The sequence below is a fragment of the Streptopelia decaocto genome (assembly GCF_964273445.1).
Source record: "Streptopelia decaocto genome assembly, chromosome: 21".
Classification (NCBI taxonomy): Eukaryota; Metazoa; Chordata; class Aves; order Columbiformes; family Columbidae; genus Streptopelia; species Streptopelia decaocto.
The window spans coordinates 5,473,207-5,489,525 of NC_138676.1; the positions used below are offsets into that span (position 1 = coordinate 5,473,207).

General features: G+C 46.9%; 1 protein-coding gene across 3 annotated transcripts in view; it reads left to right on the plus strand.

Moving 5' to 3' along the window:
* Positions 1-16,319, plus strand: part of CDON (cell adhesion associated, oncogene regulated) — a 44,854-nt gene that overhangs the window by 4,444 nt on the left and 24,091 nt on the right. For 2 of the 3 annotated variants that reach the window (XM_082070252.1, XM_082070254.1), the window contains exons 2-6: positions 9,338-9,462; positions 11,727-11,993; positions 13,917-14,063; positions 14,289-14,432; positions 15,399-15,686. In XM_082070252.1, coding sequence (XP_081926378.1) covers positions 9,387-9,462; positions 11,727-11,993; positions 13,917-14,063; positions 14,289-14,432; positions 15,399-15,686 — 922 coding nt within the window. In that variant the 5' untranslated portion in view covers positions 9,338-9,386. Of the gene's footprint in view, positions 1-2,881; positions 3,643-9,337; positions 9,463-11,726; positions 11,994-13,916; positions 14,064-14,288; positions 14,433-15,398; positions 15,687-16,319 lie in introns of those variants that run through there. The other variant, XM_082070253.1, reaches the window with a different exon arrangement.

Sequence of the window (16,319 nt, forward strand, 5' to 3'; positions counted from 1 at the left end):
GACCCGACTTTTCCTAACGTAGAAAAGGAAAAAGAGAAAGGCAAAGGGGCTGGTTTACATTTTGCAGACGCTTCGTTGTATTTTGCGGCCGTTTCGTTGTATTTTGGGACTGTTTCGTCGTGTGTTTTGTCGTATTTCTTGCAGGCGCCTCGTGTGCAAGCGGCAGCCTGTTCTGGCTGGAAATGCTCTCGATACCGGGGGGTTTTTCCTTTCCTGGTCCTCACCAAGTAAAACAAACCATTTATCTGGATAAAAGGCCTCGCTCTAAATAATCCTCAAAGAAATGATGGTTTTTCTGCACGCCGGTTCAGGAGGTAACCCTCAGGTGACCCTTCTCATGACGACAAGTCCCATCTGGGCAACTGCGCCAAATAAAGGACAATTCATGTGGCAAACTGAGTTAAAACCCTCTACCTGATCCAACCAAATTTGCTGTAATCAGGTGGTATTTTTTCAGTTTTTATTCCCTTTTTTGCTTCTTGTTTGTTCGGCTTGGCCCAAATAAGGGTATGAGCAAGGCCGTCCATTTTTCAAGGAGGGACCCACAGACAGTGCGTGACTTGTTGCCTTTATCTCTGCGATCAGGAGATTCCTTTGCTGTGATGGATTAACCCGCTCTCGAGCGAATAATATAACCGAGGACAAGTAGGAGCCGGCGCCCCGAACAGATGATTTGTTTAATATGCCGATGTTTCTCCTCCCCGCCTGTCGCTGAAAAGCTTCTTTCTTCACCGTTTCATTGAGTTTGCTGAAATCTGCGTGCACTCCGGCCCCCCCCCGCCCCCCGGAACGAAGGGAAGATTAAACGGCGGCTCTGCCAAGGCTCAGCTTGGAGACAAGGTGTCTGGGATGTGACGTCACCCGTCTGGGATGTGACGTCACCCGCTGCACATCCGTCTTACCCAGGTAGAAGTGTTGATGTTGGCACCTCCTCGGGTCTCTCAGTGCCCCGATGTCGAAGAAAAATGTTATTTAAAGGAGCTGGAAAACTGCTGTTTCGGGGAATGAGCTCATTGGGGACAAGGAGGTGGCATCGAAGTGGAAATACGAAGGTGGCGTTTGGAGCTTGGTGGCTTTTGGAGTCAGTCGGGGTTGTTCTGGAGCTGCACACCCGAGAGCTTCTCTTGGTGACACATGGAGAGTCCTTGTTATCACACAGAGTCCTCATTATTGCACACACAGGCTGGGAAGGGAGTTGCGCAACTTTAGGAGTGGAATTTGTGTGTCTAAGTCTGTTCCTATCCCTGTGGATTTACTGGGATAACTGCGTCTTGTCGCTTTGACGTCCACCGTCACGTCGTGGGTGGGTCCTGTTGGTTCAACGAGGCTGCGACGTGTGATTGTTACAGGTCTCCGAGTGTGTTTTCCCTCTGCTCAGGACCCCAAAGTCCCCAGTTTTACTGGCAAAGTGTTACTGTTTTCAGCTGTATTCTGGAGAATTTCCACTATTTTCCATTAAAACAGCATTTCGCTGTTTGCCGGATGGATTTTGCTGGTCTTGGCTGTGTGAATTTTTGGGAGCCGAAGGCTTTTGCTGTGTAATGTTTCAACTCCACAGATTAAATGTCTTACGGAGTCAAACTAAACAATAACATGTGGGTTTTTTTTTTTTTACCCCTGTTTTTACACCCACATGTGTGGACGCTCAAGCCTGGGCCTGGATTTTCCTAAACCTTTGTTACTTCTGAGCAGCTATTTCACGTTCATAGAAGCTTCAGGAAATCTTTTTGTTCCTCAGGAGCCTTTTCAAAAGGTGCGTTTTGCTGTTTTGCTCAGATACATGTTGCCTAAATACTTTGCAGTGACAGCAGATCGCAGATTTGAGTCTCTTCTCATAAAAATGCGCGTTGAAGAGGAAAACCCCGAGGGTTTTTTGGAACAGAAGATGTTTTCTGTTCCTGCCACTAATCCCTGTTGCAGAATGAAAGAGGAATGCACACTTGGAATCTTTGTTGGGGTGTAGAAGGAAGCTGGCAACGGATGGAATCAAAAGCGTTGTTATCAAAACTCTCAAAATATGGTGAAATTTCGGGCTTAATGATGTCACTTTAAATGCAGCTATTCGCGCTGGGGCGTTTTTTCGGGGCACATATCGCGCTTTCAAGTCCGGCTAATTGGTGCATCGTGTGTAACCGAAAAGTGTGTGTGTGTTCCCATTTTTTTCTGCAACACCTCTTACAGGTTACAGTAAAACACCACAAAGCGACACCAGATCCTCCGCAAACACCCCAATCCACCTTCTCCCTGTGACACAAGACCGAAAATTCCCTTATTCTTGTTGGTTGGAACAAGAGAACTGCAAGTAACCCTCACCCTTCTGACCTTTATTCCTCGGCTGCGGGTTGAGAATGTCGAAGAAGCTCAAGTCCAGCTCCGAGCCAAAGGTGCGAAGCTGTTTATTTTCACTCTGGAAATGTATATATTGCTGGCAATGTATATATTGCGGGAGGCAGATGCTTGACCGAGGTGTTCCTGGCTTATCTGGCGTCTGGCAAGTGTATGAGCGACGTCCCTTCGAATCCCCCAGATATTAAAAAGTCCAGGCACCTTTCAGGCTGAGATTTGCTTTAAAAAAAACACACACACACAAAGAGAAGCCAACAAAAAAGGCAACGTCGCTGTTCTTTGCCAAGTTTAAATGAAGAGTGATGCTGTGGCGCTGCATCATCTTGTTTTTCTTGCTATCTGCTGGATCCGAACCGGCTCCCGGGACCGATTCCATCCCGTGTTATTGTCGCGGGGCCCCCGCATGTTGCTGAGCTTGGTGTTTAAAGTCTCATGATGCAGCCGTGAAGAGTCTAGAACCTTCTCCCTGCTTTCTATTTTATTTCTTTCGGGACGCCAGCTCCTGGAATCTCCGGCTGGAATTCAGCGAAGCGGGATGAGTCTGTGCGAGTGAGAACAGGCGGCTGAACCTGCTGGAAAACTCTGCCCGTGATGAAACTTTAACGACTTTCCTATCGGTCACTCGTGTTGGGGCTGGTCTTGCTGGGAAGAGCTGATGCACGGGAGGAGATCGAGGGCTCTGACTCACCAACTGCAGCCGCTCAACGTTCCCATTCCCAAATGCCACCCGGGCTGGGGTCCTGGCCTCGACTTGGGAGCCGCGGAGCAGCTGAACCGTCAGGCTGCGGTTTTGTGATCGTCGAGCGACACTTAATCCATGTTCTTTGGCACGAGGAAGGAAATAATTTATAGAATCATAGAATCATTTTGGTTGGACGAGACCTTCCAACCCAAACCCCTCCTCTCCTTCCCCGTGTTCTGTTCCTCCTTGCGTGGGAGCAAACCTGCCCCGACCAGCATAGTTTGTTGTGTCCACTTTTATCTGGACCTGAGGCTAATGGGATTATTTTGCTGTGGAATATCGTTGCGTCGGGATTCCGTCCCTCTAGGCTCAGCTCAGAAAAGTTTTTGCTGCAGAATCCAGATGTCAATTTGGAAACCAGTTTTTGGGGGAGGAGAGCAGTGAGGATGAATTGTTCGGATCTTGTTTTAATCAGGACAGGGCTCTTTTCTGCTTTCTCCCTCACCTGTTTGCTTTTTAAATAAGGAGACCGGGGTTCAGCAGCGTCAAAAGCGGCGATTTCAAGCCGGCGCTTTTGCAGAGGAAACAGAGTCAAAACTTGCGCACGATTCCAGGTAACGACAGCGACTTAACGACCGTGTCCTGCGGCCACGAGTTTGCGGGCTCCTAATTGCTGCTGACGTCAGGCGGCGGTGGACGGGGTTGCTATAAATTCTGGCTGCAGGTGCAGATTTAATAGTCGTGCAGAGTGTGGATCCCGGCAAGTTGCAACAGAGCGAGTTGGACTCGGGGTAAGGCAGCTAAAAAAAAAAGCAACCCCATTTTCCTGCCTTTTTTTCAGCTTGTTGCTGGAGGCTATGGAGGGTCTGACAGGTTTTGCTGATACCCAGAGCGAGCCTGCGCTTCTAATCCTTATTTATTTTTATTTTTAATCAAGTTTGATTCCACTTACAGAAATTACAAACACGGGTGATCGTCCTTGACGTGCAAAATGCAAAGTTTTCGCAGGGGCAATGACACAACTCGTAGCTCGGATAATTAGGCCGGCGTGTCGTGTTTTCTATGTGGATATTTAATTTTTCTTCATTTTTGCTGGCGTTCTTGCCGTCCAGAGCTTATTAATGAAGCTTCATCAGTCCATCTAAGGCCTTGTGCTGTTCAAGAGCGAAGTTTTCATGGCTGAAGTTGCTCCCTCGCCCAGGTGAACGCTTTAAACCTCCCTTTTTTTTGTTCTTTGGCTGGATCCAGTTTGCAGCTGGATCCGCTGGGTCTGACTCAGGCGGCGGCCACACGATCGTTGCTGCACATGGGAGGGAACAAGCCGTTCCTGACCCGAGGTGTTGCTGCTGTTAAATTGCCTTAAACTGGTGCTGAAACTTCAATTTTGGTAAAAATCACTCAGTCAAAAACCCAATATTTAGGCATTTCAGCGTAACCTCAGCCCTGCGGAGCTGTCTATTAGCTTAACACTCTGTTCTTTTTCTTCTTTTGCTTCTTTTTCTTCCCCCGAGGCGAGAAGAGGCAGAAACCATCTCCACTTCATTAGCGTGCCGGCGGGGGGGACTGTCTCAGCTATTTTTTCCCTGAAGTTAATAATAAAATTAACCTAATTGGCAGGCCTGCTTGTGGCTAAGCAAGCGTGGCTTCTGCAATCATTTATTTGATTATTTTTTTGCCTTGTTGTAATGGAAATCTCCCCAACATGCGTCAAATAAAATACCAGTGACTTGAGTGACTTTTTGGCCGCGTTCTGCAGCGGCTCAGCACACAAACTGTTAAATTTTTCATCGCTCCGCTCCCAAATTTCATTTCGGCGGCCGATGCCAAAGCCTGCGCTCTTCTATCAAGACCATATGTCCGCCAAGAGCGAGGATTGAAACTCAAGGTGTTTCTGAAGTACTGGAGCGCAAATTAGGTATCTGAGTGATCTTAACTGTCTTCTTAAAGAAAAAATATATACATCTCTCCATTAATCCCCTGAGTTCTACGCGGGGCTTGATAAAGCTCAACTTTGATCCGAGTCCAACAGCTGATACTGACCCTGAGACTTTCCAGGCCTGGAAGAACAACTCGGTGAAAAAAATCCTAGGTTGTGTTTTCAGGCCAATACTTTAATACTTTTCTTTCTTTGACGCTGGGGCTGTGCCAGAGTTTAAGTAAATTCCTGCTGTTGTTGACGATAATCGCTAATATATGATATTTTGAGCCCCAAAATTGCTCTCGGGCTTCGTCACTGATTTGTGGGGTGGGTTTAAATCATGTGAAGCTTCACACAAGGAGCACATTGCCTAAAAAATCCCGATTGAATCATTAAGTGGGAACAACGGGCGGGTTTTGGGATCCATTTGGCCGCTGGACGTTCCCGAAATTCAGGGCGAGGGCTGGAAGAGTTTGCGCAACCGCGATTTCTCCCCTTTGGGTTGTTCCGATAAGCATCTCGAGGGTTCATTTGCTTAAAATGTCATAAATAAATATGAACGTAACATCAAAGGGCGCTTTTCCTTGTAACTTTTAAATGGGGCTCATTGACGCAGACGCCTTTGAGTTTGTTTCATCACATTTTCTATCTTGGTTTATAGGGTCACTGTCAGCCATTATTTACTTTTTGGTGGGATTTTCCCTTTCAGGTTGTTTTAGGATCAAGAAAACGGGGCTGGCAGGAGCATGAGGCCGAATTTGGGCATTTCTGCTTTGAAATACATCATTTTATTGCTTGCAATCACGAAATCCCTTCGATGATGCCGTAACTCCAACACAAACGCCTAATTATGGTCTATTTAAAAAAACAAAAAGCCCGGCTCCTTATCTCATTGCTCGCCTTCCTGGAATTTAATTGAACCGCAGCTGATGAGTAAAACGGGAGCGCTTGACTTTTATTTATTTACTTTTCATTCTTGTTTTATGCAAGCTGTGTAATTAGGACCACGTTGACCCTGATTGCAGCTGCCTCTCGCCTCTTTAATTTCTTCGCCTATTTTTTGGCAGCTCCTGACCCCGCCGTCCCGCTGACCCTTCCCGGGGCGGCTCGCGCTGCCCTTCGCTTTGTGCCGCGCTCCCAACGCCTCATGTGGAGTTGATTATTTCCTCGCTCGTCTGGCCTTTTCGGTGCCACGGCTCCCGAGTCACTTCCATTTTCTTCCCCCCCCCGCCCCGTTTTCTTCTTTTTCCTTGTCCCTTAGCGCTGACCGCGGTGAAAGGAAATGCTTTTGCTGGCGACAGGATCGGTTTGCACGCTCGGCTGCCTCGATTGAGAGCCTGAAAAAAAAAAAAGACGGGAGGGGGAGGGATGCCGGAGGTGCCGCGGTTGCTTTTTAAAGCCCCGTGTTAATTGAGCGCTCATTAAGCGTTGGGCAAAATGACAGTTCGACGCAACTCGGTTGGTTTTTGAACCCGCAAGGGGGTTTCGAACCCGCGGCTTTGCGAGGGGGACGGCGCGACGCGTGGGCACCGGGGGCTGCGGGTAAACCCGCCTGAGGCCCAGGGGGGTTCCAAAAAGCGAAACCGAGTCCATCTACCAGCTGTTCTGCTCATTTTGCCGGACCCCGGGAGGACGGGGTTGATCAAAGGCCCCGCCGGTCACCGAGGAGCCGGCGCGCAGGAATGTCTGAGCGCTTGCTCTCGGAATGCCCTTCAATACCTTCCTTTTATATACTTCTTTTTTTTAAGGTGCCTCGGTGTGAGATTTAATGATCTAACTCGTCTCGCTCGCTCTAAAACCGTGGCCTTTTGCTTAATTTTAGGGGTTTTGTTTGCTCCGAATTCAGGCACTTTGCAAATCCGCGATTTTTTTGTTGTACTCGAGTCGCAGTGTTTTAATTCCGGGGCTTCCGTTCACTCTGAATTTCTGCGCTTCACAAATCCGCAATTTTCATTTTAGCCGCGGAAACAATCTCGGGGAACACGTAAAAATGAATTCGGGATGAGAGGGAACATTCCCATTGGAAATCGGGACAGAAATTCCTGGAAAGGGGTTGGAAAACAGGCTGCTGTCCCAGGAGGGGTTTAAAGTTGCTCTTAAGGCTGTGGTTTAGTCCCAGGTTTAGGTTACGGTTGGACTCGATCTTGAGCGTCACCTCCAACCAAGCTATTCCATGAGGTGGCAGGAAGATGATTCAGGGAGCTGAAAAAAAACATCAGAAAAGGGAAAAAATAAGAGTGTATGAGATAATGTTCTTTTTATGTGTCTATGAGCAACTCCAGGTTGAGCATTGGAGGAAAATAATTAGACCTGAGATGAAAATGTCTTGGTGAAAGCAAGAAAAATGTGAATATTTGCCATGGAGAGATCATCGGTGAAACCAGGAAGGGTTTGATCCATGTCTGTCTTGATTCACCCTTGGATATTATTCTTATTTATCCGACTAATTCCTGGTTTATTTTACAAGGGCCCTGTGAGTGTCCAAATGGGATTTTGGGGTTATTCAGATGCTGGCAAAGGGGAAGAATCAGGTTTTCCCATCCCTAAAGTCTTTTAACACCCGCTTATGTGTTAATATAATATTAGAGACGAGGTTTTTCTGCTGGGTTGTTGAAGACCACAAAACTCCCAGCTGTGGTTTCGCCCTCTGCACCGAGCAAGGGGCTTTTCAAGCAAAAATAAAAGCAGATATTTTTGGGTTTGTTTTACATCCACCAGCGAATTTCGGAAGCAGATGTCGGCGAAACTCCGCTTGTCGTTACCCACCGATGCTGCTCCAATTAAAGCCAATATTTTCCTTTGATTTTCCTGCAGTCTTTGTGGCTTCCCAGCTGATCTCGCCACGAAAAACCCAACGCGGGGGTCAAACAAGGAGTCGCTGTTGACACTGGCGGCGATAGAAAGAAAAACAGAGAGAAATCAGAGCCCGGATCAAGTCGATCCCTAAAGATAAAGTTTAGTTAAAGATAATGAGCCGGCCTCGTTTAAAAAATCCCAGCTGCGAAAGAAGCTGGTAGCTCCATGTGCCGGGGTTAAAGTTGACCGGGAATAGACGTTTCATTGCTTTTCGTAAATAAACAGTGAAGGTTCGGCCAAAAAAAGAGGAGGGGAAAAAAAAAGCGCCGCTGCCCCCCGGCCCTCTTGAGCGAAGTGTTTGATGTTAACAAGTTCTCGGGGTGTTTACTCTGCTGGAGCGCAAATTCAAATAAACCCAAGCGCTTTCCGCCATCTGCCTCTTCCCCAAGCAGCTGAAAGGAATCGGCGTCGAACCGCCCAAAAACGGGAGCGAAGCTCCGCGGAGTTTCTTGCGACCGTCTCAAATTATCATTAGAATCCTGCGGTGGAGAAGCAAATCGCTCCATAAAGATCATTTTATTATTAAGTCTTTTCCCAAGGCTTATTTTGCAAATAGATGTATTTTTACAGCGATAAAACGCTCTTATCGTTAAGCAAATGGGAAAGCAAATGGCTCCACGAGCGCTCAATAAATAGAATTATTTCTCTTGCGTATCGTTGCACTTGTTTCTATAAAATTCCTACTTATTGTACATATTTACACACATGCCTGATATATGAGATGTTAAAAATACATGTTGGCTGTTATCAGCGGTGAAATGATGCGGCTGGGCTGATAAATGAAGTAACTGCACTAAACGAACCCGAATCTTATTCATCATCATCCACCAGGCAAATAGAAAATTAAAGCGAGCGGGTTATTTTTCTTTCCTGTGAAGCGAGTGATGGAGACTCTTAGAAATACCATTTCAGAGAGTGATTGAATGATTTAATTTATATTTTGCTGGTTTTGTGCTATATTTTGGTGTTTTTTTGGCGCTGGCATGGTCAAGGAAAGACCTGTCCTCACATAGATAAAAACACACAAAGATACCCCAGAAATGTATATGAGAAAACAGGGAATATAAGTGACAATAATATTAGTATTAGTGATTATTTTGTGGTGGATTTGCCACTGTTTAGCTGTGAAACACCAAAAGGAACAAGCAGGTAACGTCTCGCTGAGCAGGTGCCGAGCGAGACTAATTAAAACTTCATCAAACGCGCGGCACCCAGTGATAGACGGGAAAATCGTGATGCTTTGCAAACAATATTATCTCCGATAGATAAGCTGTTTACTTTGGACTTTAATTCCTCCGCTTGGGAATGGGTCTAATTTATCAAGTTTGCCACAGATGCGGAAAAAGAATTATATTAAAAATAGCACTTGGAAGCATCGTTAAATTCAGCTCCCGACTCATTTTTACAGATGGTTTCTATATCGTGAAGAACATCGGCTGTTTCCTGGCCGCCCCCTTTTTTATTTTAAACCGCGACCGCTTTGTTGTGAGTGACTTTCAAGACTTAACCCCCGGCTTAATCTGTTTGTTTTGCAGTTGTTTCGGTGCCTCGGCTTAATCCGGAGCTTGTCTTTAGGCCGGCGTTATGAAGCCGCGGCCCGGCCGCTTCCAGGCCCTGCTCTTCGCCGCTGCCGCCGCACTCGTCGCCGCCAACGCTCCAGGTAAGGCCGGATTGACACAAATCCCTCAGATTCTGGAGGTCGAGCCCACATTTTGCACCAGCAACAATTTGGAGCCGCTAATTCAGTGATAATTTGCTTTTAAGGCAGTGCAGAGCGGTTAAACTCAGCCTTACGCTCAACACACAACGTTACTTTGGAAAAGGACGTGGAAGACGCTCTGTTCGTCCTTCAGAATCTCCAGTTTTGCCGCGAGGGTTTGAAATTCACGTGGCGGGGGGATAAAATCACATCTTTGAACCGCGCCGGCCGCACTCGGAACGGCCCCGGTGTCTCGAAAATAAAGCAGAGGCCTGGTTTTAATCGCCACATCTGCTCTGTGTCGTCAGCTTGTCTTAACGTAACCGCACCAAAAAAGCAGCTTTTACTACTTTTAGCACTTCATAGCCCGGCGTTAGAAGCGAAAGGGGTAAATTTGATTGTTCTTTTCAAGCGGTCGGATGAGATAAATTCCAGCTGCGGGGTCAGCGCTACCAATTCCCACTTCGTGTCGGTGTCACGGGCGTAGATCAAAGTGGCTCAAAACACTTTAATTTTTCTCCCTCGTATGCCTGGAAATTTGAACCAAACCAACGGGAAAAATGATTTTCTAACGAGAAGCTCAAAATGCAAATGTGTGAAACGCTTGGACAGCAATTTTATGGGTTTAATTAATTTTTTGAAGCGAAGCCACACTTTAATTTCCAGTTTTATTCGCCATTTCAGAGAATCACAGAATCCCAGAATGTGAGGGGTTGAAGGGCCCTGGAAAGCTCATCCAGTGCAATCCCCCCATGGAGCAGGAACACCCAGATGAGGTTACACAGGAAGGTGTCCAGGCGGGTTGGAATGTCTGCACAGAAGGAGACTCCACAACCTCCCTGGGCAGCCTGGGCCAGGCTCTGCCACCCTCACCCCAACAAGTTGCTTCTCCTCTTTCACTGGAACCTCCTGTGTTCCCGTTTGCACCCATTGCCCCTTGTCCTGTCCCTGGTTGTCACCAGAAGAGCCTGGCTCCATCCTCCTGACACTCCCCCTTTCCATCTTGATCCCCAGCAATGAGTCACCCTCAGTCTCCTCTTGTCCAGCTCCAGAGCCCCAGCTCCCTCAGCCTTTCCTCACACGGGAGATGCTCCACTCCCTGCAGCATCTTGGTGGCTGCGCTGGACTCTCTGCAGCAGTTCCCTGTCCTGCTGGAACTGAGGGGCCACAGCTGGACACAAGATTCCAGGTGTGGTCTCCCCAGGGCAGAGCAGAGGGGCAGGAGAACCTCTCTGACCTACTGACCACCCCCTTCTAATACAGCCCAGGATGCCAGATAATTCATGGTTCTGCGAAAAACACGACGTTTCTCATCTGAAATTAATCTATTTAAGCACAGACTGACTTGAGAAGAAAAACATGAACTGAGGGCTCCACCTACAAGAAAATTGTCTTTTATTTGGATTTCACTTAATATGACTTTTTGGAATTCCTCAACAAACTAGAGATTATTTTCCCCTGTCCATTTTTAATTTAATTTGATTTTTTTCTCCCCTGTTTCTAAGCAAATAGGAGTTACCGGTGTGAACTCCTCGCTCCCTTTGTACAAAATTTTCAGCAAAGACTCACGTAGACGACAAATGGAAATAATTCCCAGCATTTCACTGGCCGGGACGGGCAAAAAATTCCCTCCCGACAAGAAGGAATTTTCATCTGGCAAATAAAGGGAATCTCATAACCCAGTTTTGCGCAGCTGAACCTTTTATTTATTAGCGGCTTTTCCTGTTTCTGCTCATCTTAAAGATAATGGGCGCCCGATTCGTCACTCTCACCCTGATAAAGTCCATGTATTTGGATTTAACAAGAAGTGTTGCTGTTTATCAAGCTTTTTTTTTTTTAATTCTGCTATTTTTTATTAATTCTGCAGACTTGAAGCCTGGGGATGTATCTCGCCCATCCTATATATTGAATTTAATTGCTGCGGGTTCAGAGTTGTGTCTCCAAGTTTTCCCCGGCGTTCGCAGAAATTTGTTGCGAGTTCTGAAAAGGCGACACCGGCTTGTGTATCATGAGCAAAATAGAGTTTAGGGACACTTTATTTTGAGATGAATAGCGTTTTTTTTAGGAATATTTAACTTTCTGATGTGAACAGCAGTGTTGGGAATGTTAATGAAACAGATTATAGTCAACAAGTCAATGCGTCGTTAAGCTTATGACATGAGTTACTGCAAAATGGTATTTAATAAGTGAATATATGTATCTTTTTTGTATTTTTTCCCTTTCAGACCTGACCCCCCGCTTCATTCTGGAGCCGCTCTCCGCCGTGGGGAAGCGCGGTGAGCCCGTGCGGCTGCGCTGCGCCGCCGAACCCGCCGCGTCCCGCCTGGGTTGGCTGTTCAACGGGCAGCGCGTGGCCAACGCGGCCGTGGAGACCCAGGGAGGGTCCCTGACCATCCGCTCCCTCGGCCCCAGCACCGCCGGCCGCTACCAGTGCGTGGCCAACACCAGTGCCGGTGCCGTCCTCAGCAGCCCCGCCATCGTTTCCATGGCCAGTAAGTTCATTTTGCACAGAATCCCAGAATGTGAGGGGTTGGAAGGGGCCTTGGAAGATCATCCAGTCCAGTCGCCCCGCCGGAGCAGGAACAACCAGATGAGGTTACACAGGAAGGTGTCCAGGCGGGTTTGAAAGTTGATATTGAATGTTGATCCCCATGAATGAGCCACCCCTCAGTCTCCTCTTCCCCAGCTCCAGAGCCCCAGCTCCCTCAGCCTTTCCTCACACGGGAGATGCTCCACTCCCTTCAGCATCTTGGTGGCTGCACTGGACTCTCTCCAGCAGTTCCCTGTCCTGCTGGAACTGAGGGGCCACAACTGGACACAAGATTCCAGGTGTGGTCTCCCCAGGGCAGAGCAGAGGGGCAGGAGAACCTCTCTGACCTACTGACCACCCCCTTCTAACCCACCCCAGGTCCCATTGGCTTCCTGGCCACAAGGGCCCAGTGCTGGCTCATGGTCACCCTGCTGTCCCCAGGACCCCCAGGTCCCTTTCCCCTACGCTGCTCTCTAATAGGTCATTCCCCAAATTACACTGAACCTGGGGTTGTTCCTGCCCAGATTCAAGACTCTACACTTGCCCTTGTTCTATTTCATTAAATGTTTCCCCGCCCAGCTCTCCAGCCTGTCCAGGTCTCTGATGGCAGCACAGCTTCCAGTGTCACCCACTCCTCCCAGCTTGGTGTCACCAGCAAACTTGCTGACAGTCACTCTGTTCCCTCGTCCAAATCACTGATGAATATATTGAATAACAGCGGCCCCAGCACTGCCCCCTGAGGCTCTGCACTGGATACAGGATCAACTGACTCTGCCCATTGCCCACGACTCTCTGGCTTCTTCCCTTCAGCCAGTTCGCAGTCACCTCACTCCCCGCTCATCCAGCCCGCACTCCCTCAGTTCAGCTGTGAGGATGCTGTGGAGACTGTGTCAAATGCTTTACTGAAATCAAGATATTATATCCCTCGCTCATTTTATCCACCTTAACTGCTTTGCGTCATTTGTCTTCAACTCCTCATTTCAATGGTGTTTTCCCTCAGCCGGTATATGAAATTACACGTTTTTACCAATCTTTTTTATTCCTGAGGCCTATCGGGTGATGCATCCTTGACACAAATCCCCCGCAGAGCTTGTGCGGCTCCATCCTTGGGCATTATTCAAAATTCAACTGGACAAAACCACAACTGATGGATTTTAGCGTGGGCAATAACCTCATTTTGAGCCCAAAGTTGGGTTAGAGTCCTCAAAAGTCCCTTCAAACCATTATAAATAATTATAATAATATATATCTGTAAATAATTATTTAGTGGGGACAATCTTCTGTCCTTTTAGGTGCAATTTCCGTTCTTCCTGGTTCTTCTAATCAGCCTTTTTGTCTATAAATTATTTGATCTTTGGGGACTTTAGAAGGGAACGGGCGACGTTTTCCCCGCGGAAAAGGCACCGCAGTGCCGAGAATGTGAATATATTGGTATCATTCCTCTGATATATTAATAATATTCCTCCCATATATTAATAATCTTCCATCGCGAGCATGTTTTGGCTGAATTGCGTCATTGTCGAGCAGGATTTAAGTGATTTCTCACCGGCTTCTCCTCTATGGACCATGTCGAGAATCCCTCCGGGAAGAGACTTTCTTAAAAGCGACGAGAAGCGAGTGTTTTGCTAAATTACTGACCCATAGCAAGACCCTCTCCGGGTGGCTACCCTAGAAAAACTTCACCATTTCAAGATACTTTAAACACCAAGAGCCATTTTCACAGTTTTTTCCTCCTTTTTGAGGTTTTTTGTAGCGCCGCTGCCCTCAGCGGAAAGACAATTTCACCGACGTTTTAAACAGAAATCCTATTTATTGTTAAACAAGCGGTTCAATCACCATTCAACCCCCTTTCCCAAGGCTGCTCTGAACCTTTCATCACTTGCAGGTCTGGCGGATTTTGCTCCGGTGGCAAAGCCGGTGGTGGCGGCAGAGGAAGGTGGGACGGCGCTGATCGGCTGCGACGTGCCCGAAAGTCACCCCAAGGCGCAGGTTCGCTTCCAAATACGGGGAAAATGGCTCGAAAAATCAACAGGTGAGAAGTTTTACGTCCCTGGTCAGTAATATGAACGACCAACGAAAGCTTTTACCTAAACCCGCCTTTGCGAATTAAAATACTCTGCGTGACAGCGCCGGTTCTTTGTGAGCCCACGTATGGAATGCGTTGATACAGCTGACAAATGATTCCAATGAAATTTGAGAAGTAAGCCATTTCTTGAAGCTAAATATATTTTTCTTGTTTCCTTCCCCTCTTGTTTAGACAAGTACCTAATTCTCCCATCTGGAAACCTGCAGATTTTGAACGTGTCTTTAGAAGACGAAGGATCCTACAAATGTGCCGCGTACAACCCGGTGACCGGTGATCTCCGAACAGAACTCGCCGGACAAAAGCTCATCGTCACACGTGAGTGTCCAAAATTAACACATTTCGAACTGAATAAATAACATCCTGAAGATTTTTTAGCTTGGGTGTATTGGGTGAAATATCCGCTGGTCTCTATGTAATGTCTGTCCTGTGTCATTTGCACCTTTAATTCTTATTTCCCCTTGTTGTGGCTGCTTCGCGAATCCCGAGAGTACAGAGCAATTACCCCTGGAAAAAGGGATGTTGCAAATACTAAAAACTGATTTAGGGGCGGAATTTCAGGATCTTCTTCTCCGATTCCATGTGGGCCTTTGTTTTGTTCAGCTCTAGACATTGTTTATTGTCTGTAACCTTGCAGGTGCTGTTTTGTCTGAATAAATATTTTGCAAAGTGCAAAATAAGCCTTATCTTGCAATTGTGTAGTTTGGTAAATACAAGCAGAACTTTACAACTTAACATTTTAGCAAGTCCAGTTTGCCAAGTAACACGAAGCAGAGTATATTAAAAATCACGCAACCTTGTGTCTCTAAATAACTCATTAGTGTGCATCTACTTAAGCTAAATGATTAATATTAAACTTAAACTGGGCTCATCCACTGATAAAACCATCGCTGTACAGCTGGTTATTTAGCAGGGAGAGCTCAAAGTGGCTCATCCAGGCTGTCATATTTATATATATAGTTATATATATATTTATAGATATATAGGTATTAATACATATATATATAGACGTATTTGTACATATATATACTTTTAAAATATATATTTATAGAATAAAATGTAGCAAAGTTGCATAGAGAGGGAAAAGTCTGCACGAGGCTCCCTGAACCCACAAGTTATTGGGGTTCAGGTGCTGTTCTGCACCTTTCTGGTTTCCTAACAGGAGCTCTTGGCTACAGCTCAGGCCTTTCCCTCCTCTGGAGCCTGAACCAAACTGCTGTTGGTTTGCCTGGGGGGGCTCGAGCGATCATTTAAATCTATTAAATCTATTCATTTCTTTATTAGGCACCTCTCCGTCACGTGCTTTCCGCATCCTACACCCGCTGGCCCCGCAGGCCCTGGCGCTGCCGCGGCACAGCGCGGTGACGCTGGAGTGCGTGGTGGCCGGGCGGTCGGCGCCGGCGCCGCGCTGGCTCCGGGACGGCCGCACCGCGCCGAGCGACGGCCGCTGGCACCTGCGCCACTCGCACCTCAGCACCGACAAACTGGAGGCGGCCGACACCGGGAACTACTCGTGCGTGGTGGGAGACGGAGCCGAAGTGAAATACGTCAATTATTCGCTCACCGTACTCAGTAAGAAACAAAAAGAACCATTTTAATGTCCAAAATTTTGCTTGTTCACTCGCTGGTTTTGGCGGCTGGTTGCAAATAACCCAACGTTCTTTCTCATGTTAAAATAAGGAATAAAGACCGCAGCTCATTGTCTCTCCCAAGTTAAAACCCATCGCTATTTATCTCTCCAAGGCCTTCCTGAAATAATCAAACACTAAAGGATAATAAACTCCAAGGGAAGAACCAAACTATTTATTTTTCTGTGAAGCGCCAAGTATATGTGGGATACGGTGTCGGTAATGTGCCAGACGTCAGATATTTCTCTTTTGAGGGTGTATATAAGCAAAAAGCTGGCAAGGAGAAGTGGGATGTTTGGACGAGGACAAAAAACCAAAAGCTAAATAAATATATTTGGCCTCTTTTGTGTGGCTGCAAGCTCCTCATCTCTCTTTTCTAGCAGATTTTCCTGTCCTTTGAGGTTTCGGTTGGATTTTTGAAACGTGTACATTAAAGTAACTCAGAAAACAGGTTGTTGACATAATACACCCCTTGTTACAGGATTCCTCTTGTTACAGGGGTTATATTTGAAAATACGGGTGTTTTATTTGCAATATTAGTGTAATAAAAGGGAGAGACCCCTAAATGTGTGGAAGA